General features: G+C 35.8%; 2 protein-coding genes across 2 annotated transcripts; both read right to left on the bottom strand.

Moving 5' to 3' along the window:
• Positions 1 to 2,972: 2,972 nt before the first annotated feature.
• Positions 2,973 to 12,459, bottom strand: LOC115928759 (receptor-type tyrosine-protein phosphatase kappa-like). Its single transcript, XM_030996632.1, has 10 exons — positions 12,444 to 12,459; positions 11,403 to 11,534; positions 9,795 to 10,088; positions 8,412 to 8,717; positions 7,846 to 7,916; positions 7,007 to 7,238; positions 6,227 to 6,468; positions 5,713 to 5,782; positions 4,067 to 4,172; positions 2,973 to 3,380 (listed from the first exon to the last, which is right to left on the bottom strand). Exons 1-10 carry the CDS (start codon positions 12,457 to 12,459, stop codon positions 3,089 to 3,091), a joined length of 1,761 nt encoding a protein of 586 aa, XP_030852492.1. The 3' UTR covers positions 2,973 to 3,088.
• Positions 12,460 to 13,767: 1,308 nt separating this feature from the next.
• Positions 13,768 to 23,928, bottom strand: LOC115928758 (tyrosine-protein kinase receptor Tie-1-like). Its single transcript, XM_030996631.1, has 5 exons — positions 23,922 to 23,928; positions 22,899 to 23,150; positions 19,608 to 19,883; positions 18,886 to 19,020; positions 13,768 to 13,955 (listed from the first exon to the last, which is right to left on the bottom strand). Exons 1-5 carry the CDS (start codon positions 23,926 to 23,928, stop codon positions 13,768 to 13,770), a joined length of 858 nt encoding a protein of 285 aa, XP_030852491.1.
• Positions 23,929 to 27,629: the final 3,701 nt, after the last annotated feature.

Here is a 27,629-nt window from a genome sequence, read left to right as displayed (position 1 = left end):
ACCAAATGATTTGGGATAAAACACTTTTTCATTAGATGTATAATAGTTTACTGTTCATAAATGATTTTTAAAATAATTAGGAAGTTTGCTTGGTGTATACTTGTTTTATTTGACTCACTCTGTAGTACAAAACATGAAACCAATGTGACATAATCACTAACTAAAATAATGAAATATTTTAGTTACTTCGTTTGTATCAAATTTCTTATGATTACATTCCATATTGAGATAGGTGCGAATTTCTACCTTTAATTCTTTCATCAAATATAGCATGTATCCTGTGCTTTTCACTTCCAAAACATTCTCTAATATAGTTTCAATAGATAATAAACTGAGCAAGGTTTAAAATAAGATTTACAAGATTCAGTTCTCTTCTCTCTATTTCATGACCTATCAAAATAATTTTTTCGTTCATTAAGAGTTTAAAAATTAAAGTTTCCATTAATTTGAATACAAGTTTCCAAAAAGGCGAAACCTTTTGACAAAACCTTGAAAAGGTGGTTAGTTGTATCTGGGATCTGTGTATCTGAAGTATTTACATATTGTATCCTATACTTCTGCAACCAAAAATCAGAAAAAATACACTTTAACTTTGCCAATTTGAAGGCGGAAAGTAATTCATTTTCTTGAAAATTTATATAAAAAATGGAATCAACTTCTTTCCAAATACTGTTTACTAAGACTTGTAACACTCTAAGTATATTGTTTCTTATCCAGTTTGGAAAATACAATAACCCATATCTATTTTTAATATCGCTATTTTACCAAATCATTTCATTTTCGATATCTGTTACTTTAAACATATAAATGTATTTCAATTTACCTCAGGAACAAAACATGTCAACATAAAAGTTAGGCAACTGTTTTATTTTCTACAAATACGATACTGTGGCTGCAGCGAGGTCGATATCAAATAAACAATTCTGAACAAAGGCTTCTACGGGAATTTGTAGCATTGATTTGAGTAACCATTTCATCCGTTTCATTCCGTGAAAATTGTGGATAAATCACAGATAAAGAATCGTAAATACAAGAACATCATAGCATCATCAATACAGCAATAACACAGTCTTTTTGAGAAACTCATGAAATAATGTAAATTGTGTCATGATCTTCATAACCTATTCAAATTTCCCAGTCACTATTCTAGTCCATCTACATTACGGCTTTACATAAATACAAACTCGCACTACAAGTGTCTCAACTAGACTTCACTCTAATAGCTTGGTTGAACAATTAACTAGACAATAATAAATTCCAAATCTCTACTTAGTGCTTCAGCACTCTCATAATATATCTTCAAAGTATTTAGCAGTATCTTTACTGTTATCTTTGTTCTTGATACAAGGTAAAATATACATACATCATATTAAACCAGCATGGGCTTGTATTTCTTACATTACATACTGCAAACATAAACATCTCTCAGTATGAAGTTCAAAACATACACACTAAATTCCACTTTATGTTTCGAAAATTCATAGAAATACAAATACATTAAATATATAACCTCTTTGCCTGACTTAATGACAACATTATGACTTAAATCTCCTTGATGCACTGGCAAAAAGGGGATTTTTGAACCTCAGCAAAACCATGTTCATGTAGCCTTCTGAGTGTTTAATATCAAGTGAATATTAACAGATGGCGCTATACTAGGAACCTTGCCTGAGGAAGTGCTATTACAAATATATATGTATTCATGTCATGCGTCAATTATAGTACAAGAAACAAATGACTTAGGTGATAAAGTAATTTCAAGTGCCACTGTCACAACAATACATATCGCTCTTTTCGCAAATAAAATGCGAACAAAGAGGCAAATCCTCAATTTTCTGCATCCACTATTTAAACAAAAATTTCTAAGCACTATGTCCACCTCTTATTAAATACTTAAACATCCATGATAGACGGAGTGACCGACATGATAAACAGAGATAAAGAGAGAGAGAGAGAGAGAAAGAGAGAAGAGAGAAGAGAGAGAGAGAGAGAGAGAGAGAAGAGAGAGAGAGAGAGAGACAGAGACAGAAGGAAAGAGAGAGAGAGAGAGAGAGAGAGAGAGAAAAACATTTTGATCTTCAGAACAAATGAACTACCTGCATTCAATTACTATTTCAGGCTGGTCTGAATATTCTGAAAGTGGGAGTGCAACATCATTCGGTACTAGTATTAAAATGGTTGTCACAGAGATAATCATTACCAGAAATTTGTTTATTTTACAAAGCGCCGGAATGTGTTGCACAAAGTAATGATTCCGCAAATTGGTGCCTATTGATTTGTGCAAAATTGCACGTGTGGCAAACGGGTGACTGGTAGAAAGGTGAAGAAAGCAAGCGAAGGCTGAACTGTCTATCATGCATTTATCCATGCGTTACCTGGGCAAAAGGGTGACCGACGTGTTTTAAAGAAATCATACTGATTTTTTCGACAATGGTGCTTGCGGGTAATAGACCTTAACACTGAATAATATATATTCTTACACAAGTTTACAACAAGATATTTATCCTGCCTTCGGCTCAAGATTCTGAATAAATCTATATAATCTACACGTTTAACCAATCTGTACAAAACATATCTATAACCTGACGATAAGAAATGTTACACAGCTTGAAGTGAAAAACAGATAAAAAAGATTATTGTACACAAATATTGAATCAGTGAAAAGTGGCATTTTTGCATTGTAAATGACAATCACTTTGACGAAATTAGACGTAAATTTACCCTTTCATCCGTTAATTTACAAACTAGAAATGATATTGTAGTTACTCGCCTCATGATCACCTACCATCCCAGTATAGCTTCCTGAGTGAGCTGCTAAAGGGATTACCTAACCAAGTACCAGGATTTAAAAACCACATAAGATATTTACTGTTTCTATAACATTTTGAAAGTAGCTGTTTAAGTTTCGTTATAGTTCTTGCAACAATTGAAATAGTGTACTACCGTAGTATGAGCACATAGTGAGGAAGTATGAGCACCATGATAAATATTACCAACTCTGTGTATTGCATAACATGTTCATTATTGTTGATCCAGCATGTATCTATGCTGGCACCATACCCAAGCCTCTGTCTCGCTAAAGCTGCCTCTATATTTCTTCATAAGTGTCTCCCGGATCTGATGTTATGGCTTCTAGATAGGTAACGTCGGTGTTGGGTTTCTTTAGATCTTGATACGTATGGGGGTCGGTAAGATTCTGGTAGTTTGGGGTATCTGTATTAAGATCTTGGTAGACATGGGTATCAGCATTCGGGTCTTCGTAGATATTGGGGTCTTGCTTTGAGTCATCAAATACAGGGTTCTCATACTTTGATGAGGTCTCACGTGCATTGTTTGGTGGGGACGCGGCTGGTTCAGTCTCTAAACGTCTTTGTTTGATCCTGGAAGTGAAATTCAATAATAAAAAACGCATTAAGTTCCTCCTTCTTTGTAATACCATTGAGATTCAGGTACACACGCACACGCGCACGCACACTCACACACACACACACGCGCGCACACACACACACCCACACGCACACAAAGTTCAGATAGAAGTGAGGTGGGAATGGTCCTTGATGAGCATAACAGCTCACTGCGTATGATTGTGGATGTCCCTTATAACATTTAAAACAAAATCATTATAAACCATTCATTGTATGAATATACTGTATTTTAAGGGCCTTTAGAATAGGATAATCCTGCAATCGCTTTATCAATTATCGTTTTGGCTCCCTTTAGATAAATAAATTCATATCTATATTTGAAGAGTTTCATTCCAAAAGGAGCTAAATCCATGTTTGTAACTTCGGAGAAAAAAGCCTTTGTTTACCAGATTTTGTACAGGCGTCTATGGAAAAATGATATTAGAAGTTGCATTTTTTTCATAATTGCTCCAAAAAATTAAGTAAATAATTTTGTTCAAAGACGGGTACTAAAGTGAACAATGTTCTGATATCAATAACTCTATTTTCATCAAAAGTGGATTTAGCTCCTTTTGGAATTAAGCTCTTCATTTGTAAAAATGTTACCATATAGTGGCATGGACTTCACTTTTAATTGTTCTACTGTAGTTGAGTTAACTTACCTTCTATACATCACCAAAGTAATTAGTAGTATTGCGATGAGAACGATGGGTACTATCACACCCCCTATCACAGCACTTAGTGGTTTCCTGGAACCATTATCATCACCTTTAGCACAAACAAAAATCACATACATGTAATTATGCTGTAATGAGCTATACATGTTGTTGGTCTGTTTTACAAAGGTTTTGTTGACTTTGTTTATTCATTTATTTATTCATGTCTATTTTAGCGAGCAGGGTTGATCATTCAGTTAAAAAAATACTTTACAATGACGCCCTGCTGCAACATACAAATACACAACCCCCCCCCCCCCAAAAAAAAAAAGAAAAGAAAAAAAAAGAAAAGAAAAAAAAAGAAGTATAACTTTTAGAGCCAAAAGCACTGACCTCTGTTTTATCCGGGTGTATATGCATGCCATTAATTTCAAACCATTTAACAATAAGATCATAATCATCTTGTAAATTAATCTTAACTTGAGTAAAATTAAGATCATTATTAAATATAAATGTATCATCTGCATAAACATATCTTTTTGAGTGTGAATGCAGATTCAAATTACACGCATCATTAAATAAATAAGCAAACAATGAGAGGGTCGAGGAATGATTTATGCGGTACCCAAGTTTGAACATGTAAATCTTCGATATTGCAGCCTTTAACGACAACACAATAATTTATTGCATTTTACCTGGTCTCCAACATAACAAAATCCTCTGTACGGCCATGCATTATGGCTCAAAGCATGGACACACAAAATATTTTTTCTGTTGGGGACCGGGGGGAAATTCAATGAATTATTGATAATTTATTGCACTTTTTTGTGGGAACTGCCCCCTACCCTTCCCCCCCCCCCCACTGCGTATATTCATGGTACAGTGGCAAAGCAATAGCCTCGTAACAGTGAGGCCCAAGGTTCAAAACCGTGTCGACTATATAAGTGACCTTTTGTGGGGCATTAATCCTCATTACTGTCATTTTTTACTTCAGGGCATTTTCTAGATCTATTAGGAATAAGTCATTGTCAAAATAATTCCATTAAAAGGGGTAAAAAAAAAATATTCCAACTTTATGAGCAACAGTGTAGATTATATTTACTTCCATAAATGACAACTTTTCTTATCGTTTCATAAAGTTTCACAAAAACTTGTAAACAAAGAAATGTTTTAGAAAAATGTCCATTTCTCCTTATATTAAACTATACATGATGATTAATGCAGACTATTCAACTGTCTCAGCCAATCAAACAGAGAATAAGGAGTAATATTAGGATGAATATGTAAACAACGCTGATAAACTACAAACTTATATAAATATTTATGAAGGTTACAAACTGACTTTAGTTTGACATGTAGCTAGTATTTAATAATAATAATAATACATGAGATTTGTAATGCGCGTTATTCTCTTGAAATCAAATGTTCAAGGCACACTTGTATGAAAAAGGAAAAATAAATCGCGCAAAAGCAAACGTATTTGGAACAAAAGAACAGGAGTAATATAAAACAATACGAAAATAAAAGAACAATTAATTAAAAGCCGAAAGCATTTTACTTCTACATCTTTTAAAAAACCCACATTACCTACAAAATGTTTGCAAGTATGACATTTGGGTTAGAACAAAGTTTCATTCGTTTCATGCTCTTACCTGAGAGGATGGTCTTTGCATTCACTGGTTCGGACCAATTGCTAGAACCAGCTCCATTGATAGTTTGGATCTGACAAACATGGAAATAAGAATATGGTGTTGTAGTAATATTGACAATACAAACATTATCCACACACAAGACACGCACAAAAATTGTTTCAGTCTTAATTATAGAATTATAGATATTCATGTCCTGGGGAAAATACAATTATCATAAGCGACCGCATAACAACAGTTGAATACATGTATTTAGATGCCATTAAAGCATTCAAATGTAATTTATTTCAATACAGTATCATGCATGTAATTGGGGATTGCTTGCTACATAAATGGCACAAGTAAAAAAGAGAATCACTTTTTAATTTCATCCCTAAGTATATAGTTTCTCCAAAAGCGCTTAGGATAACAGCTCAAACTTAAATGTTCTAAATAGAGAAAGCTTGCACTAAAATATGAAGAGATTAAATATTCCCTTAAACGTTGGGTCCAAAGGATTGATGTCAAGATATCTTACCTGAACTGTATAGTTGATTTCACGGGGTAGGTCTACCACAGTATGCTCTCCTTCAAACGCCCCGTTCAATACTTCCTCTGACTTATAGTCACCATCAACAAGTACGGGATCAGTCTGCTTGTAGCGGATGACATACTTCTGGATGTTACCATTGATGTTAGATGGTAGAGAAGTAGACCAGGATACAGTGAAGGAGCTTGTAGTACTTTGGGGTATAGCCACATTGATAGGAGCAGGCGCGACTGATTAGAAGAAAATGGTTTATAGCAATGTCACGCTGAAATATGGTAGACTTATGTATTGATATTTCGGAGTATCAATTACTTTTGTTACTCTCGTCTTAAAAGGTTATTACAATTTCTAACTCCAGAAAACAAATCTATTTCGATTGCAATAAAAGCGACTATTGTCTTAAAAAATAAAAATAAAACAAATTGGGGTTTGAAAATGTAATGACATAACGAAATAGTAATCTAATGCCTCAAAGAGTCATGTATATGATCTATATTGTGCAGACAAAGTAATTTAGTATACAACACTGCTATCAAAAAATATATTTACATATTTCATTGCTCTTGATCTCCTCCGATTTCTAACGTGCTGGCCCGTACTCCACTAACATTTAACCCGACGCTGGAATTAAGCATAGTCAGAAATTGAGTTTAACAAAGAAGTCATACCGAGGTCTGATTCTAACAAGAATATTAACAGTGTCACTTAACAAGCAAAAAGCAACACCCTCACCCTCATGGAAAAATACATCCCAAGATTAACACTAACCTTCTTCAAGTGTTTTGCCGATAGTCTCATGGCTCCTATCACTTTCCTCGTCTTTATTTGATGCAGTCAATTGAATAATATAGTCCAGATAGGTATCTAACCCTCTTATCGTGTAGGAGCTAGTGTCACGAAAAACCAGGATAGAGCTTGAAGAAGTTGATCCAGAGGGAGCATAGTAGATCATATAATTGGTCACTCCACTCCTGCATTCTGCTGATTCCGAGGGGAGGTGCTGAAACATAAAGATACAAATATATGTTGCATACAGCACAACCACATGAAATAAGTTAGTTTCACACTAGTTGACAAAACTATAATATGTTATTATATTTTGCCTACAGTTTTTCGCAGTGAAGGATGCTCCTGTATCATCCTGCTAAACAAGAATCTCTTGATTAAAAAACATTTCTATATTTGCTTCCTTCTGTAAAATAAAATAAAAACTCCATTTCATAAACCCAACAGCTCTTACTTTTAACTAAGAAAAGAAAACAAATTGGTACACTTTTTATATATATATATATATTTTTTTTTTACTCAAGATCTATTTTATTTAGTCAATTGTTGAGGTACGTAAAGAAACATTCACAAATAGTTGGTGGTGTGGAGGAGTTTTTATTTGACATATCTCGACGAAAAAATAGGTAAAATTAAATCTTATCAAGGTTGTAAGTGTTTTACCAGCTTCATATCAGATAAACGGTGCGGTTCTACCTGTATGTAATACAAAAATGAATAGTAACAGCTATGCATTTTGTGCTCTGAACGAGGCTTTTCATCCAACTGCATTTCACTATTAATTAAAGTGACCAAACAGCTATTCTTAAAACAGTTCATACCTCCCATATCACCTCTAGCTCTTTAGGGTTGATGGCTGAAACTTGTAGTCCAGTTGGAGAAGCACTGGGTTCTAAAGTTTAAAATTACATAGAAGAAACTAAATTGCTTGAACCCATAGTAGAAAAATTCATTGTTTGTAAACGCAAAGGTTATGGTAAAAACAAGTACTCTTTATGTGGTTTTAAATTAAACGTTTACAAGTCAAACATGTATCTACCAAAGGGCAAAACACAGTCGAGGGCACTATAAACATTTTGGGGAAATTCATGTTTTGTAGAAGAAATTTTCTGTTTCAAATTTTAGAAAGACAGAATAGTTTAAAAGGAGAAAGTGCGGAATGGCAAATACAAACATTTCCATGTGACATATTTGACTCGTAAAATTTGATTTGTTAAAGAGCCTTAAATCATTGGAAAGTCGTAAATATACCGAATATATGTACAAATCATTTACTAATAACGTAATGCACGTACCTATATTAGATAAATGTACCGAATCAAGCTGAACAAATGTCAACAAATAATAGCACTTAACATCTTGTTTTTTCTCAAGACTTAAACCTTACTTCTACAGCGGGTTATAATGCTGTTGCTAGGAGACATAGGTCCTGTTCCACCTGTTCCTCCCCTCACTGCTGCTACACGAAACCTGGAATCTGTGTCGGGTGTCAGGTTACTAACGATGGCTGATGTTGTGGGTTGGTCTACTCTCTGATCCGTTATCCAGACACCATCCTTCTCGACAAAGACATCATATCCTACCAGAGGAGGATCACCTATGTCATCATCTTCAGACCATGCATTCCATCGAAGACCTACTGTAGTTGACGTGGTACCCACTATCAGTGGTGCGTTCTCAATGACTGGCAAAACTGAAGAAAAAACACAATTTATAGAAATACCAGTCAAAATCAATGATACACTTATACTCTAAGTTCTTCCACAAAGTCAAACTTACACAATAATTAAATTCTGATATCTTACAGAACTGCAAATGGATGCGTGGAATGTGCATACGTTGTGTGTGAGCGAACTTGAATCCGATGAGAAGGGTAATGATACATTTTAATGTTCGTAGAAACATTGCAGATTCATCAAGTGCTATATAAATCCAGAATATTACCATTATGATAAAATTATATTGAAATATAAAGTATATTAATTATTTCACATGTAGGGCTTATGTACGGGTCAATGTACATAATGCGACTTGCCTGCACAAACAACTGTATCAATATAGGAACAGACATTCCATGTTAATATTAATATAATATCGGTTTATTCAGTATGCCCCCAGGGCTCAGTCATTTGTTTGTAATACTGAAGGTTTCACACATATTTTGCAACATTATGTTTGTTGTTGTTGCTCCCCGATTGTGGAACAGTCTCCCTAACACACTTAAGTGGATAGTTTCAAGGCCTGCCTGAAAACTTATCTAATGGCCAACTTGAACTAATATCATCTTCTTCTTTTGTATAACCATGTGTAATGTAATGTAAGCAAAATTGTATCTAAGTATATTATGTAGCTCATTGTAAGCGCCTTGAGCACCCTCTGGGTGGATATGTTGCGCGTTATTAATGTCTGTATTAATATTACAGCTCATGAAAATGTTGTTTTTGTTGTGGCTGTTGTAGTTGTGGTGCTGGTTTGTGATGTAGCTGTGGTTGTGGTTGTTGTTGTAACAGTTGTTGCTGGGGTGGCAGTGTTGTGGTTTTATTACATGGAGACGGAGGGTATATGCCTGCCTCTTCATTTGACATGAAAGGTCATAAAAACCATAGCCTCAACCAACATATTACTGATTCGATCCCCTGCATGTACCCTAATACAGAGAGCCTGACTGAGAATAAGTCTGCATCTAATTGAAAGTGATATCAAGCTTTCTATCAAACAGGTATCTTACAGATGTACATTTGAGTAAAGCGATGTCACACAGTTTGCTCACCATAGGTTGCGTTGGTAATAGGCGTCCTGGGATAGCTTAAACTTTCAAAAATAAGAAAGCAAACGTATTCCCCATATTCGAGTGGATACACACTATCAACATCAAAGACAACAGCCTGTTCTGACCCTGATACAGTGCTAGATCTCCTGGTGATTCCTGTGCTGGTATAGGTGCTTCCAGTACGTCTGTAAAGATCAACTGAGGATGCATCGGGAAGTGGGTTACCCTCAACATAACATGTGAAGCTAGATGGTTGGTATGGGTTCACTCTCACTGGAACCAATCTGGATATTCCTGTCAAGAACAAAGAAAAGAAAAACATTAAATAATACACACAATTTTGAACACAAAACCTGCTCGCTTTATGTATTTCACATATGGCAAACAAATCCTATATGCACTTTTTAGAACATTAATCAATCGTGATATTCAAAAATAAGAAAAAAAATTCTTAAAAAGAATGACCAATTACTTATAATTTTGAAATTCGTGTCAGCAATATAATGTTCCAACCCGGTCACTTCATAATAAGCAAGATAAAAATATAAAAAACTTGCACATGTACATACAGGTGTACCTAAATAAGGGGAGATATAAATCTGATTATTTTGTTTAAAATCCAATTGCGTCATATTTATCAATGCAATAGTTCTGGTATGCAAATCACTCATGCTAATATGAAACTTCTGTTTGTACTACAAAGACATCCCAATAACCGATAATCATTTCAAGAATATGTTGTGGATCTATTCACTACGTGTATAGGGTAGGAGAAACTTCCTTAACATATGAAATGGACTTTATAAAGAGAAACAACAAAAAATAGTTTGTAAACTAATGTGTACATGTTCAAGTGTCTACAAAAAATAAATAAAATAATAATGGTCATTTATATAGCGCCGGTATCTGCCAAGTGCTGACACTCATTGAGCTCTGAGGTAAATTTGCTAAAGGAATCACACTAAGAAGCAAAAGTGTTTTGAATTGATGCCAAATTCATAGCATTGCGAAGGGGAAGCCTTACTGATCAAATACAACAACTTCCCTCTTCAAAATATGTTTGGGGCCCGCAGTAATCGACTCTCAAAAATGTTAGTTTTGAGATCCAGATTTTCTGCCTTCGCGGTCCTTTGTAGAGCGTCAATATTTGTGACGTCACATACGGGACACGGCTGGCTAGCTGCATACTGCTACACGGCACTGAGCTGTTCGTCCAGTGTGTGACGTCACAATTCAGAGCTCGCTACGCTTGTGTGTTTGACTTATGTTTAGGGTCTAAGAAGGGTTTTGAAAAATTGCATTTTACGCCTTTCCATGATATCTATATGATTTCTCAGCAAATTGTTCGTGTTTTTCAATAGAAAATCTTTCCATCCATATGTAATTTGTTCTAATTATGAGTTGTTAGTGAATTTTCTTTGTGTAGCTCCTTTAAATTTAAGTAAGGTAAAAGTACTTGCTCCATAAGCCTATTGAGCAAGATTGTGAATTACGGCTAAACGTTATAAAATACATGCACACATAGTTTCATATGCACTCCGAGGTGTTTGAACGTTTTACAGCAGAAGAAGAAGACAAACCAGATCACAATATGCTGGGTATAATTACCTTGAAGGCAGTAAGGTTCAATCCAGCTATCAAGGCATTGTCCCTTGCAAAGACCCCTCTCCGTCTCGCAAGCCACTGGAGCACAATGACATTGCTGAAGACAATCCAAACCAAAGGTACTCCCTTCACACTCTGCAAAAATAACACAAAAGTCATGTTTATTGGAAACATCTGGTCAATGATAATCATTGATTACTACAGAATAATATAACTTTGGCTGGGGTCTACTGGAAACAGGGTTGTAAACACAAAAATCTAATTATTTCAATCAGGTGAAACGAGTAGATTTTCTTCTGACTCATGTCACTGTGAGTTAGTTTAATTTAAGAAGTGAAGGTCCATTACTTCTAAAAATCTGTTGCAGCCAGCAGTTCAGGGACCACCTCTAGATCTGCTGTTCTCTCGATTACTACTTTCAGGTGGACAATCAACAATTGCTGGCTGCAACTCTTCATTTTAAGACAATAACTTATAGTCACAACTAGGATACAGATCTCTCTCTCTCTCTCTCTCTCAGTCGCTGCTACAGAATAGAGCTGAGGATTGCTATGTAATGCATTAGTAGGTATTCTATGGAGATCAGGCGTTTGCTCCTGGGACAGTTGTTCTGGGCTGTATTTCATCACAGGTATTCGTTAGGGTTCGGGTTGCAATTGGGTTTTATTTAAGGTTCATGGTTAGGGTTAAGGTCATTGTTGGGTAAAGGGTCGAAGCTAAGAACTTGGTTTGTGTACGATAATGACAGGAAACAAGTATCGTACACCAAATAATGATTGCGGATTTTGGAGGTCATAATTTAATAAACTCTTGAGGCAGAGTACAGTTTCAAGATAACCATGGGCAACAGTTTCAACATGCTCTTCAAAGCAGTCAATATTTGTATACTAGAATCCTCCTCCGGAGTATACATTATAATAATGTATTTACTATCGCAACACTACATACATAGATGTGGTTGATATGACCAATGCACATACATGTATTTATGAGTGCTCAAAAATGTGTACAAAAAACAATCCTGGTGTATGATGCACACTGCACCATACTTGATGTACATGTTGTGTGTAGTCTGGAGATAAATAAATAGTATTTGATATTGAAAATTCAACACTCTTTATTGAAAAATAACATTTTACCTTGACATTTGACCTCATCATTGCGTACTTTGTATCCTAGAGCACACTTCTGCTCAGGGCACTCTCCAGTATCTTTATCACATGGTTCATCATTCAAGCAATGACATTTATCAGTGCATTGAGATCCATAGTAACCGTCTTCACATTCATCAGGAACTGTGTGGATGATAAGAACTTATTTTAGAAGTCACAAGTTAGCAATTACTACTAGTAAATAATATCAGATGTGATACAGAATATATCAGATGTACTTCACAAATTCAGATTGCTTCTATTGCAAAAGTTCTTGTTTTTTTCTTTACAAAATTGATTTAAATTATTACACATATTCTTGAGTTTAATAGAGCCTATACTAGTTAAATTCATGTATTCATAGAAAGCATTCATCTCCTCTATCAATAAACATGAATATAGCATACACAAGGAGTTGTCCACAAACCACCACTTGGTGCGGGTATGTCTACGAAAATAGAAAATATAATAACCTCAAGTAATAATATAATTGTGAATTATCTTATTCCAAATGGGTACAATTCAGGCACCCAAGGTCCTGTAGGCAATTGGGTTAGACATTAAACAAAAGAACAACAATTACATAGCTACATGCAGTGTACAAGTACAATTCTGATTTATCTTACTTTTTAGTAAGAGGGCATTTATGTCATATCATTTGTTATCATTGCACCATGACTTACTTTGACAGTTGTCCCCAGACCAGCCAGTCTGACATCCACCAGTACATATTCCACTGTAGATGTTACATGATGATCCACCTACACAGTGGCATGTCTGTGAACATCCCGGGCCATATGTATTACTAGTAGGAGTACAAACTGTAAAAGAATTCAAAATGCAAAATCAAGATGGATAGATACAATACATTCGAAGGAAAGAAATATTGTGCATGTTACAATAACTTCTTATTAATCCTCTTCTTCTTATCCTCCTCCTCCTCCTCCTCCACCTCCTTCTTCTTCCTCTTCTTCTTCTTCTTTTTCTTCTTCTTCTTCTTCTTCTTCTTCTTCTTCTTCTTCTTCTTCTTCTTCTTTCTCTTCTTCTTCTCTTCTCCACTGAGTTGCGCCTGACCTTACTCATGAATCCAGCCATGTGCTTTTGATATTCCAAGAAAAATTATAATTCTCTGAGAATTGCAGATGCACATGTAAATGAATGATACATTTTAGGCCTCCTAGGTAAATGTAGTTTCACTATTATAATTTGAGCAAAAATTAATAGAATATTGAAGACTTACGTGTGTTACATGATAGACCATAGGCACCGACGTCACATGAACATCCATAAGGATCAGGTAGGCAAAAAAGATACCCATGACAGTGTGCGACAGGATCACTGGCACTATTTGTACATCGAAACTCGCAGTTCAATCCGTATCGATTTCCACCACCATTTCTACAAACTGAAACAAAAATTAGTTGCATTGTTGAATCAAAACCTTATAGACTTGCATAAGAAAAAAGATTTCATAAGATAAATTTCAAATATGGTGCTTCTCCTTTGCGAATTACCGATGGTGTCTAATGCTCTTTAAAAATTATATTTTTTACTACATTGAATCAAGCCATCCAATATCAAGGATAGCAAATTTGTCGATCATAAACATTAATGTTATTGATACATTTATTTAGATACAATTTAGATATTTTATATGGTATTAAGGAATAACAACCAAAGCAAATGTTTTTCCCTGCTGTTTATTATTTTTCATTCATTTTTGCACTGATTCACTTGATGTACAGTGTATATATAAACATTACATGAACATGTTGAATGAACCGCAGCTCTGGTAGAGCGGGACACTTTACAAAGTATTTACAAAGTCATTTTACTGCTAAGAAGACATGAGAGATAATATATTATAACAAATCAGAAATCTACTATAAACAGAATCATAAATTATAAATCAACATTATTCTTTCAAATAATTCCTGGTACAATGAAGATTTACAAGTACATATATTAGAATGTCGTCAGGTAGAAGAAAGACATATTTGAAATTGAACATGTAGAATGTAACGCCCCCTTAGTGGTATAGGGTGCTAAAATAAAAGAACACGAGGAGAAACAATAGATGGTTGTGATGCTATAGTGTCAAGACGTGGAATGGCCATTTATTATCAATATAATAAACACAGAAACAATAATAATAAACAACATACTGTATTCATAGACAGTATCAAGGCAAATAATCTTTACCCATGATAATATTGACTCATCCAATCATTATCTAGGTAATATAAAAAGTAATTGTAATAGCTCATTTTGTGACTATTAGACATTTAACCTCCTAATCCCTTTCATGTCCATCATAATAATCAAAATGACTAAACTGCTAAAATAACTACATGATTGTATTTACAGGTTCATTCATAACGAAGTCTTTCATATGAATCTAAAATCAGCTTACTAATCAATTCCAACACCAATCATAATAACCTAATTGAATTGGTAAAGCAACATCAAAATACTTTAAGGACTTTTCTCTTTCCTTTTCTATATAAAAGCACAGGTTAGATAATGGATTAATTTAGGTAAAATATCAAACATGGTTCAGACTGTTTAAATGCTCTGAATAAAGTAAACTCCAATTTGGGGGGAGTCTCACAAGTGAAAACAAGATGGCTACCTTGATTCTAACAAAGTATAATAATCAGCATAATTAAACAACAGCCCTCTCCAAAAGGAGGGTGAAAAAGGAATTCTCTCCCTATGCCAGTACATGCATTTTATAACTAGGAGGAAACAAAGAACACCTTCTTCCAAAACAAAGTTATCACTCTCTCCGTGACTATTCTACTTCTCAGCCTCTTTATGGCTGAACCCTAGTCTTTACAACGCAGAACCTATCACGTTCCCTTTTCTGCATGACAAACTGCATTAGAAGTAAATAGCTACTGTACAAAAGAATATATAAATACTTAGCGGGTCTGATTAATCAGACTAACCTTACTAGAAGGAGATTACTGGTCTCCCCACTGTCCAACCACATGGTCGTTATCTCTCTCTAATCTCTCTCTCTGCCAGCGCAAGAGTTTATGTGGACCTAGGCCCTGTTTACATCTGATATATTTACATCTTTAACACACTGGCAATGCTCACTAGTACTCTTGACAATAACTATGGGTTTGTTCACATATACCTCCAAATGGATATAGCCACTTTCACATTCAATGTCAACTTGGTGACACAACACACACTATCATGGTACAGGACCTATTCACATCTAAATCATTATCCGCCTTAAGTTTGCCTACACTTATATAGCTGTATATCGATAGGTACATTTCCAGCATTAATGTATCCAAACTACTCAAATCATTCTATATGCTATACTGCATTATCTTAATGATTACCAACTTGCTTTAGGTTGTAATAACATTGATTTTGATACAGATGTAAAAGATTGTATCCAAAATACCAACTGAAGCACTCATCCAACTCTCACATATCCATCTCCCAAAACGCATCCTATTATCCAGATTTACATGCATGGTATATAAAAGCAACTTGTAATTAAATGAGTGTAATATCATAATATTATACAAAATAACAAAATATAAAAAGGTAGGAATATATTGTCTTACCTAAAATAAAAGAACACGAGGAGAAACAATAGATGGTTGTGATGCTATAGTGTCAAGACGTGGAATGGCACATGGGCACTACAATCACTCATTTAGTCCCTCCTCACATGGTATCCTGGACTCTTCCATTCTTTGGGCGGGGTTTGTGTGTCCTCTAAGCTGGAAAGGGGCAAATGCTTTCCCACTTCGATTGCATAATATACTGACTGATCTATACTGTACTTACAGTAGCTTTCTATCAGAGACATAGAGTCTCTACCCAAAGTAAAAGATACAGTATTGATACAAGTATATTAAAAAAAAGGGGGGGGGGTACAAATTTCTACAAAATTATTCTTTTGCAGGGATCACACTCTTCCCCGCTAAAAGAAATGTCGTCCTCGACATTACAAACACAATAATTCGAAATATAACATTACAGTTACAATAGACAAGAGAATATAGTATTCAATATGAATGAAAGTCATTCGTAGCCAACAAATTCCATCCTGGTGACTGTTTCCGATTTCGTGTACTTCGCTTAAATGGTGTGCACAGTCCATAAAGTTAGTATCCGCAGTCTCTGAGACTAAAATCGTTTCAACAGTCCATAGTAGTTAACTCCATCAGGACAGGTTGCTGCACGGTTATCAGAGTGATGTTCCTGTATCGGTGGTTGACAAGATGAGCTATGTTGCAGTCTTTACTCGGTTGCATAACATAATATAAGAATTTATATTCCTGTTCTCATCCGTGAACCCGTTACACAGCGCTGTGATTTTCCTCTCGAACATCTGCTCCAACCTACTCTCTGCATGCTTTCAGTTCATTGTTTTCAAGTACATAATTACAGTTATTGTTCAAACAAAGTTTCAAATCAATTGCTCTTCAGTCGTTGACACAAGGGGCTGATTTCGGACATCTTCTCCATGAAAATATCTGCCGCAGTCTCTTTCCACGATGTCCTATTCATGATTTCGGTGTCCGAGCTAGACATGTACGGTCCAGTGTTCAGTGTTCGGATAGTTCAAATGTTCAATGTTCGTATTTTCAAATGTTTACAGTAGTTCTCTGGCTGAATGTCGATTGTGGGGCGGTGGTCTTTGTCATCTATGGCTGCCATTGTTGGAATTGTTCCGTGTCCCACGCAGGCCTGGAGATAAACGAAGGCATTTCATTGGGTATACGAACCTGCTGCTGTCCTCTCGGTAGGCCAGCATCCCATGACCAGGGGTCTGCTTGCTGCATCATCCTCTGGTGTGGATGCGGGTAGTACAGTCCTGGTTGTCGATCCATCCTCTGGAGCTCAGCTTGCACCATGTTGACATTGGGGTCCCGTCGCCATTGCTGGGGCTCACCAAGCTGAGTGTAGGTTAGAACCGGCGGAGGTTGTCTCATGCGTGGTGGTTTCCGACGATTCTGCTGTGGAGGGCTGCAGTCTTCTGGGTCGTAGAGGTCAGCATTCAGTACCCTATCACCCTGCTCTAAGGGGAGTGGATGTAGTCCCTTGTCTCGGGTTTTCTTTGTAGCCTCTGCCTTTACCTGCGATGTCTGCTTTGCCAGGTCATAGGCTTCCCTCCTGGCTGTTTTCCATCTCTGAGCAGATGTCTCTTGGTCACCAGTTGTGGTGGGCAGCTGGCTTGTCCTCTTGAGGATGGAGGATCTCTTCAACGTGTCTTCGGCCTCTTCCTCAGCTGGCTGGTCTGGCTCTGGCTGGCTGGGTGGGTCTCTTGGAAGTTCAGTGGTCCTGGCCTTCAGCTCAACCACATGTTCATCTCCATCTTTGTCCACCTTCCCCAGGATCTTGGCTACACCCTGCCACACTGACTCGCCTTCGTCCTCTGAATCCTCCAGCTCCTCCCTAAATAGGAAGCGTCTGATGACCCGCTTCAGTCCTACTCGCCCTTTCGACTTGGCCTTCCCCACGACTTCCTCAGATAGCTTGAGCTCCACTGTCACCTTTAGTAGCTGCTCCTCCGTGCTCGCTGTCAATCTTTGATGCACATCGTTCATCAGGTCCACAAATCCTGCCATCATAGATAGCTCTGGAGTCGGCCTTCTTGTCAAGCTATCTCTGGAATTGGGTAGGGCCTCGTCTAGGGCTGTTCGGAGATGTTGGAGTTGGGTGGAGTCGCTAGGGAGAACTCGTACACCATCTCAGCATCATCCGGGCAGTGCCTCCAGAAATGTAACGCCCCCTTAGTGGTATAGGGTGCTAAAATAAAAGAACACGAGGAGAAACAATAGATGGTTGTGATGCTATAGTGTCAAGACGTGGAATGGCACATGGGCACTACAATCACTCATTTAGTCCCTCCTCACATGGTATCCTGGACTCTTCCATTCTTTGGGCGGGGTTTGTGTGTCCTCTAAGCTGGAAAGGGGCAAATGCTTTCCCACTTCGATTGCATAATATACTGACTGATCTATACTGTACTTACAGTAGCTTTCTATCAGAGACATAGAGTCTCTACCCAAAGTAAAAGATACAGTATTGATACAAGTATATTAAAAAAAAGGGGGGGGGGTACAAATTTCTACAAAATTATTCTTTTGCAGGGATCACAAGAATATATGTAAATACCATTTTCTATGCAATACGAATATCTTCCTCAATTCATTAAAGCAATCGATACCAGTATCCGCCAGGCTCTAACGCTCATGGAACTTTGCACATATTACCCTGGTTATAGCCGAGCTGCCAGGTAACTAGCGCTTATTAAGAGATAAGCATCATTCAAAATGAAGTTCTACAGGCCTACTTACTTTCTAAACAATTCGGTCCCTTGAAGTTGTTAGGACAGATACATAGACCAGACTTGTCATCACAGACTCCACCATTGTAGCATTTATCACAGATACCATAACACTCAGGGGGACCCCACTTACCAGCAGGGCATTCTATCGGAGAAAGGAAGGGAGAACAATAATTATTATGCATGTCACTAAAGATTACATCATGACATAGATGAACGAAAGATAGAAGATAAGCAGGGGAGTATAAAACGGAAGTAGAACTATAGCTGCTCTGTCACATTTTGAATATACATACGGGTAATTTTAAACAACCTTTATTCAAAAATTCAAATCGCAGATCATGACATGCTTACACCTGAATTTTATCATTTGAAGTTTTATGAATCTTTTGAAATGAAATGTGCAATAGGGAAAGAGCTGTCCATCTTAGGATAACGCGCCATCCAAGACAATCAGACTTGGACATTATTTACCAGAATGCTCTAAACATTTTTTTTTTAAGTGTTCACATTCATTTTTTAAATTAATAATGAATTGTAAATGAATATGGAAAGCTCATTATGCACATGTAACTTGCATAATAATCAAATTAATCTAAAATAAAGGTTTCTTGGCAAAGTAAGAAGCAATTCTTTTACATGCATCATAACAAACAATATTATCTTGGCGAACAAAGGACACCTTTCAAGAAGCCCTATCTGAATTAGGCAGGAAAACACTTATACATGTACCTCTGACGATGAGTCTGTATATTCCTCCTCTATTTAGACTCCTCTCGTTATCATAGTAGATCTCATAGATTCCTTGGTCTGATGTCTGGATTGGGTTTGGGAAGCTGATCTCAGTCTGCCCATCAAATGATGTAAGAACCTCACTTCCATCTTTCATCCAAGTAATCATACTGCCACTCGCATCAGGACTATAACGACTAGTCATGCTGATCATCACTCCGGTCTCATTCACATTCACTGTCTTTGTAAACCATCCATCACTCGATGTGAATTTAGCTTTTAAAAGGGGTGATAATAATAAATTAACAAAATAACAAAGGTTAACTTTAATACATTTACCATACATGTAATGTACATGGCATGTGCACTGTAGCCATTTACTCACTAAAGGAAACAAAACATTTATATAGGCCTTGCATACATGTACATGTATATTGAAATATATATAGAAAAATATTTACTTGCATATTGGAATAAATTCGTTCCTTTTGATATTTTTCAATAATAAGTTTAGATCATTTTCAATATTCGAACATTGCCGCAACTAGTCTGGTGTATGTCAAAATCTTTGGACTTCTGTTTGACAATGTTAATGTTAGTAAACAACATCAACATAAACGGGCATGTTCAGGCTTAACGCATTGCCGTGCATTCTTTGCTTATGATAACTTTTTGAAATTGTGTGCTATTTACACAAAAGTCTGAAAATTTCTTTAAAAAATCGTTCTCTGTTATATTCAGAATCATTCTCAGTATATATGTAAAAAGCATCTAATCTTTGTTATAGCCATTATCAAGCATTAAATGTTCAAAAGCATCGTAAGCATTGAATCACTCTCACTCCTGATTCTCAGTAAACCATTTTGCGTTATAAACGCCTCTTTGCCAAAAAAATCCACAGTACCTGTTTTTACATTTTTTGATAGTTCATTGTTGCAGAAAAAAAGTTTTTTACATTGTATTTTTAAGTTATATTCAAGACTTGGATTTATACTATTGCAAATGCGATTTCTGCCCTTAACAAGTCCTGAACCAAGATGTAAAAGTAGAGGGAAAAAACCTTAGATATGATCTTTAGATTTTTCTTTGAATACTAATAACAATAACAAAAATGTAAATTCTGTAGATTTGTGACCATGATTTGAACGTTCCTTGATAAATCAATGCCAGGAATGGTTCGAGGAAATAGTGGCATGAACAGCCTGCCATAGTTCAAGTCCAATTTATATCGATCATAGTCTTTGTGAAACACTCCCCGAGATTTCACAGATTTGTTGCAGTGTCAATGCAATCTTCGGTAAAGATACCCATTATCGCTGAAATGACTCTCCTCGCTTCCATGGTAACACAAGCAGAGCACCGACAAGTGGCACATGCGCACTACTCACAAACAAAATTGGTATGGTTAAACTTCAACGGTTTTGTTACAGGTTTTTTCCAGTGGTGTAAATGGTAGTCACAAAAATTGATGATTCTTCAAATTGGTGTTTGGGATGTGCAAATGGGCCTAGTAATGTATTGTTTTCACCGCGGATCCCTCCGTGATGTTCCATGGCAAATAATACGACGGTGTTCATGATTTTTTGTTAAACCTTGCTATATCTTCGTATTAAGGAGGTTTCTCTAATATTTCAGGAATCTCCTAAATGCAATGTAAGCTCAGTCTATATTGTTAGAGATAGATAATGGTTTATTGATCGCTCAAGAAAAAGAGTTTCTTACATTGAATTGTTAAGTTATATTCAAGACTTGGACTTTTACTACTGCAAATGCGGTTTCAAGTCCTGAACCAAGATGTCTAAATAGAGGGAAAAAACCTTAGAAATGATCTTTAGATTTTTCCTTTTGATAATTAACCATAACAAAATGTAAACCCTGTAGACTTGTCACCACGACTTGTACGTTCCTTGAGAAACCAATGCCAGGAATTGTTAGAGGAAATAGTGGCATGAACAGCCTGCCATAGTTTAAGTCCAACTTAAATCGATTTTAGTCTTTGCGTGGTTGTTTTAAACGCCTGCCAAGATTTCACAGATTTTTTGCAGTGTAAATGCAACCTTCGGTAAGATACGCATTATCGCTCACATGACTCTCCTCGCTTCCATGGTAACGCATGCAGAGCACCGACAAGTGGCACATGCGCACTACTCACAAACAAAATCGGTATGGTTAAAATTCAACGGTTTTGTTACAGGTTTTTTCCAGTGGTGTAAATGGTAGTCACAAAAATTGATGATTCTTCAAATTGGTGTTTGGGAAACATGTTTAAATGGGCCTATAGTAATGCATTGTTTTCACCGAGGATCACTCCGTGATGTTCCATGGCAAATAATACGACGGTGTTCATGATTTTTTGTTAAACCTTGCTATATCTTTGTATTAAGGAGGTTTCTCTAATATTTGAGGAATCTCTTAAATGCAATGTAAGCTAAGTCTATATTGTTAGAGATAGATAATGATTTATTGCTTAACAAACATCATCATTACAGCAAAGCAGTATTGCGAAGAGTTTAGAATGCTCAAAGTGCGGATTAAACTATTAACAAAAATAACAATTAATTATCAACAAATAATACCTTAATTTTTCTCGTATAACAACATGTAATGTTCGATTCCATATTCTACATAACAATTTTTTTTTTAGAAATTGGAATTGTGATTAATGTTATTTATTCCGTCCTATTAACAAAGCGTGATACTGCATGTACACTTACTTACTGATCTGTCTGAAATCATGTTTCTATTGATATCACGTGCTTGGGATGAATAAATGATAACATTCATCGGCAATTCAGAAATGAACTCTGATTAATTTGGATTATTCATGTATGACGTACATGTACATGTAATATACATGTACAAATCTTAAATCTATAAAAGATAACACTATAAATTCTATGAAGCAAGGGAAATAGAATTGTCCTTAATTTTAATAATTCAGTTATAATTATATATATCTATATACAAATTTGTCAGTTTTACCTGTTCAGGTTTGAAGTAGTAAACAGGATATCTGACAAACAATTTATGAATTTCAAAATTATCAATATAAATACTAAAATGTTTTCCTTAAATTAACATCATAATGACCTCACATGGGATATGCTCAAAACTTTACTTTGACTACTTCACTACAAGAAGCTTCTTTAGTATACGTTAAAGAATAAATCTTTAAAAATAAAGAAATCCTGTACTTATTATAATGAATGGAATATTAATCTTTAATACCATCAATTCGTTGGAAAAAAGTAGTAACCCTTGTAACATCTCGATCAGGTTTAGAAGCCTCACAGTAGAAAGGTCCGAAACCATCTCTATCCCATCCATCTCCAGTAGGGAATACGACCTTTCTGATGAATGCACTGCCAGCTCCTGTATGAATCACATCTTCTGGTGGTGATCTGTCTGTTGTTATGGGTGCCGATCGACGAAATGACAGTGTAGCATCTGTATCTGGGTCACTGGGGTAACATTGATACTGACCACGAGATGAACCTACTCTGGTGTATCCTGCGGTCACCACTGTGATATGAACAACCTCACCTGCAACATAAAAAATACACAGAAATTAACTGTTGCACGCATTCAGGCACTGCATTTGAAGGACTCAGTTATAATAAAAGAAGCGTACTGTTGCATTAAGATTCATTCATAATGCAAATATACATAGTTATTAAAAATCATAATTTTATTGCAGATTTGTAGAAGCACATCATTAGTACTTGGAGCTGCAAAATAACATAACTGCCATTGAGATATTACACTTGTTAATACACCAATTTTAGTCTCATAAATGTATGTGTATGTACACTGGGAAAGACATGTTCATTCAATACCTAACCCTGTGTTGATCAGGAACTTAATGCATTTAAATATCAGTGTAGCATGTTTTGAGAAGCAAAATATTCATATCAGAACTAATTAGCCCCAGACATGTAGTTAAGAAATACTTGGGTGAAGAAGGTACAGATAAATCATAGAAATAGTCCAATGAAAAGAAATCTTCATCCTAAAGCACACTTATATAACCAACATATCTTTTTACAGTACTTCAAATTATACCTTCACTAAGACAACTACCAACTAAAAAAAAAAAAACATCCTTCACCTGCAACATTAGCAAGACTTGATATAATATGGCAAAACTTTTGACAGGTACATAAATCAGTATATCCCTTCAATGACATGTACATTCGTGCATGAAATTGGTGTTTCCCTTGAATTTCAACATTTTTTTTTTTGCACAAATACATATCAGTCACAGATCAATTACACACAGTTGTTTACTTAAAGTGAGTATCATTTACAACGTACCATACATCATAGAGATTTTACCAAACAGGAAAAAGGACAAAGATCATATATTTAAGACTGTACCCACATCTATGAGGATTTATCACTGTGATAAAATATGATTGTTACCATCTCTGACATGACAGCAAGATGAATGAGCAAATCAGTTTAAATGAATGTCAGGCCTGCTTTTGTCCAATTTTTAAAGTACATTCTCATTCTCCCCACCCCTTTATTACTGTGTATACATGCCTCTCTAATCTTGAACTCTTGGGTTGCTTTCTTTGCCTCTCAGCATGTCCAATCGTTTATCACATGTGCAGTTTTGCACACAACAATAGGCACCAATTGACGGAAAGATTGCTTTGAGCAACACAATATCTATGCAAAATGCACATTTCTGGTTTTGATGAGCTCCATGACAGCCCTTTCGATACCAGTATAAAAATTAATCTTGCTCTGGGAATTATTGAATAATGTTGAATTCAAAGTGGCACAGGGACATTATTTGCATGGTTTGTGTAGAGTAAATTTCCTGCTAATAATATAAGTTCCTCTCATCCCGTTTGTCCTGCTTTCTCCCATTCGATCTTTATATTGGTTCACGCTTCCCCCTCTTATAGTTTCCTCCATTGCATTCATTTCTTCTCCCTTTCTCTTCTTCAATGAATTATCTTCCTTTGTTTAACTCTTTCTCCCTATCCTGTGAGCAAACGGAAGGGAAGAACAGGGTGAACTGGGACGAAAAAAAGTCCTTGGTCGTTTCCCACATGCAAACAAAAATATTTTTATTCTTGTTGCTATTTTCATTACATTCTGATTGTATTTCCCAGAAGACTTTTTTTTTTTTTTTTTCATGAGAGAAAAATGGAAAATACGCTTTATATGAATATATTTTATAATCATGAAATACAATTCAGGTTAAAGGTAAAGACCAGTATTGGAAACACCCCAACTTCAAAAAATGAAATGGAAGCTCTTATTACCAATCATGTGAAAGCATATGTTTTGACTAATACGCGATAATCAAAATTTTGCCGGGAAACCGCCTACTAATTGATATATTTGGTAAATTAGTTTATCTACATGGTCTGTGAGAGATGAACGCACGTGTCGCGCACGTGTGCGTATAGTTCCATATACATTTTCTGTGTACAGTGCTTGTAACATTACGAAGACTGGGCCAAATTTCTTATCATTTTGATGATTCCAGAACCTTGCAGTACACACTAATACTTATATGCTAGATGATCAACCTTTTCTGATCGATTCCACAACGTTTCTTTCACAATGCAATCGCATGACCATAACTGGTCTTAACCTTTAAGGATTTGGAACAGAAGATAAAAGAAAAAAAATATATTCAGAGTTGAAAAAAAAGTTAATGAAAAAAAAGATTATGTGCTGTTTTTCAGTATTTTTAAAAACTTGAACTTTTTAAGGAATAATCTATTTCAATCATCATGTTTGTTGAAGCAAATGGGAGAGTTTTCAGGCACTATTTCACACAGGTATTATAATCAATTTGGCAATTCTGAAATTCCCATATGGATAGTAAATACAATTTTCAAGTATTCATAACTTTCCCATTTGTCCAAGTTTGTACCAACTTTTATCAATCTACTCATTTGGTATTTCTTGGTTCTTTAATAGCAACTTGCTATTAAAGGAAAGTTCCACCCTAAGATTAAGTCGGTTTTAATAAGCGGGGAAAGTGAGAGAAACAAATTTGTGAAAGTTTGAGCAATAGCAGATTAAAAATAGAAAAATAATGGATTATTGAAGTTGTAATCAGTGAAACACAAATTGGCAACACTGTGACGTATCGTGCAAGCTACTCACCGATTTCCTAAGTACAGAAAGTGTTATAAACTTTTCTTTTCTCAGTTATTGATGACAGAATAGAGTTGTTTCACACAAGGGTTGAATGAAAATATTCCTAAAGTAAAATGTGGATCTTTAATTACTTTTAGTACGTGCACAGGGCAAATGGAAAGCACCTCAAAAGATACGTCACAGAATTGCCAATTTGTGTTTAATTTCTGTCTCATTTCTGCTTCTATTAAAACCATCTCAATATCAGGATGGATTTTCCCTTTAAGATTGGATTCAGACATGTAAAAACATGCACCCCATGCTTAATTAAAGGCATGTTACTGTAAAATATTTACTTCAACTTATGCAATTCATGAACAACTATCAAGCGTGTTTAGATCATGTTCCTTACGTATTTTCCTCTGTTCTTTGGTTATCTGTAAAAACAGCACGAGATGTTAGACGTAAAAACTGAAAAAATGGTTCGCTGATGATTCACAGGGATACCATATTATAATAATATCTGTACAGCGCTGAGAGACGGTATTCAGTATTAATCGCTATATTTTTTTTGTTTGTTTTGTTAAAACAAATGTATTTTAGGGGGGGGGGGGTTCCCTCGAGAACACACACATTAAACAAATTGAGTGGGGGGGGGGGGGGGGTTAAACCCCCAAAACACCCCCCCCCCCCCCCCCCATGCGTACGCGCCAACTTTCAGTTTTTCTATTCTATTTATTGTCACTGCAAATTTAACATTCGTACAAGCATCGTTGAGCCCTCCGCGAAAAAAATTGCCCTATATACGCATATGTTCATATGCCTGTACCATATGGAAACGTTTGCTTGTATTTGTCTCATAAAAGAATATGAGCACGAACTGACTCCCACACGGGGTTGAGTGCTCAGGGGTCACAGGCCAATGGCTTCATCGGGCAGGTAGTTCCATTATGTGAATGGGTAAATTAACTCTTACAAAATGAGGGGACACATTACATTGTACAATAGGGACACACATTGTTTTTATTGTGCAGAACATACTCTTTCATTGACTTACTTATTGCATGAAACTATATAACCAAAATGCATTTTGTATTCTAACAATTGGAGTACAAAGAATAATAACAGGTGAATGAAATGCATAAACACCACAAACACCTGGGGAGGAAGCATTCATAAATTTGAATACATATATATGATAAACGACTCCGATGAAACTATAAAACCAAAATGAAATTTGCGTTCTGGCAATTGGAGTACAAAGAATGATAGCAGGTGAATGAAATGCTTCAACAGCAACACAAACACCTGGGAAGCTAGGAAGCATTCATAAATTTGAATAATTTAGTTGATAAACGACTCCGCATGTGGACGTTTGTTGGAGCAGAAAGCAGTGGATTCTTAACAACACGAACCCATTTAACATAATGTCGGAACGTAAATTAAATTTGGCGCGGTTGGAAAATGCATCTTTCTACCCTGCAACTTTAATGGTACGATCCATTAAATTAAAACAATAAAATGACTCTTATTTAAAAATTACTTGTTAAATGAAACCCAAAACTTCAGTGATATCAGAAAAAATATGTTATATCTTACTAATAATTAAAAAAAGATGTATAAACATTGTGAAAGTGTCGCATTTTACGATAAAAGACACCGATTTAGCAAAGATCACGTCATTAGTGCGCTTGCATCAGGGAATTCAAGGTCAAAAGGTCAATTCAGACGCTGATGAGTTGTTGGTCGAGCATTTTTGTTTCCTTTATTCCGACAAAATTATACAATCAATCAAAACAAGTTTAATACCAGAAGAAAGCTAACGATTAGTATTTTCATTAACCGCTTGCCCCAAAGTCTCTTGACCACAGTGAAACGAGTGAGAGCTTGCGAGAGCGGCCAAAGTGTGATTGA

This window comes from Strongylocentrotus purpuratus, unplaced genomic scaffold (genome assembly GCF_000002235.5).
Source record: "Strongylocentrotus purpuratus isolate Spur 01 unplaced genomic scaffold, Spur_5.0 spur5_scaffold_3, whole genome shotgun sequence".
Lineage (NCBI taxonomy): Eukaryota > Metazoa > Echinodermata > Echinoidea > Camarodonta > Strongylocentrotidae > Strongylocentrotus > Strongylocentrotus purpuratus.
The sequence above is the reverse complement of the archived record's forward strand: the minus strand, read 5'-3'. Positions and strand labels throughout refer to the sequence as shown.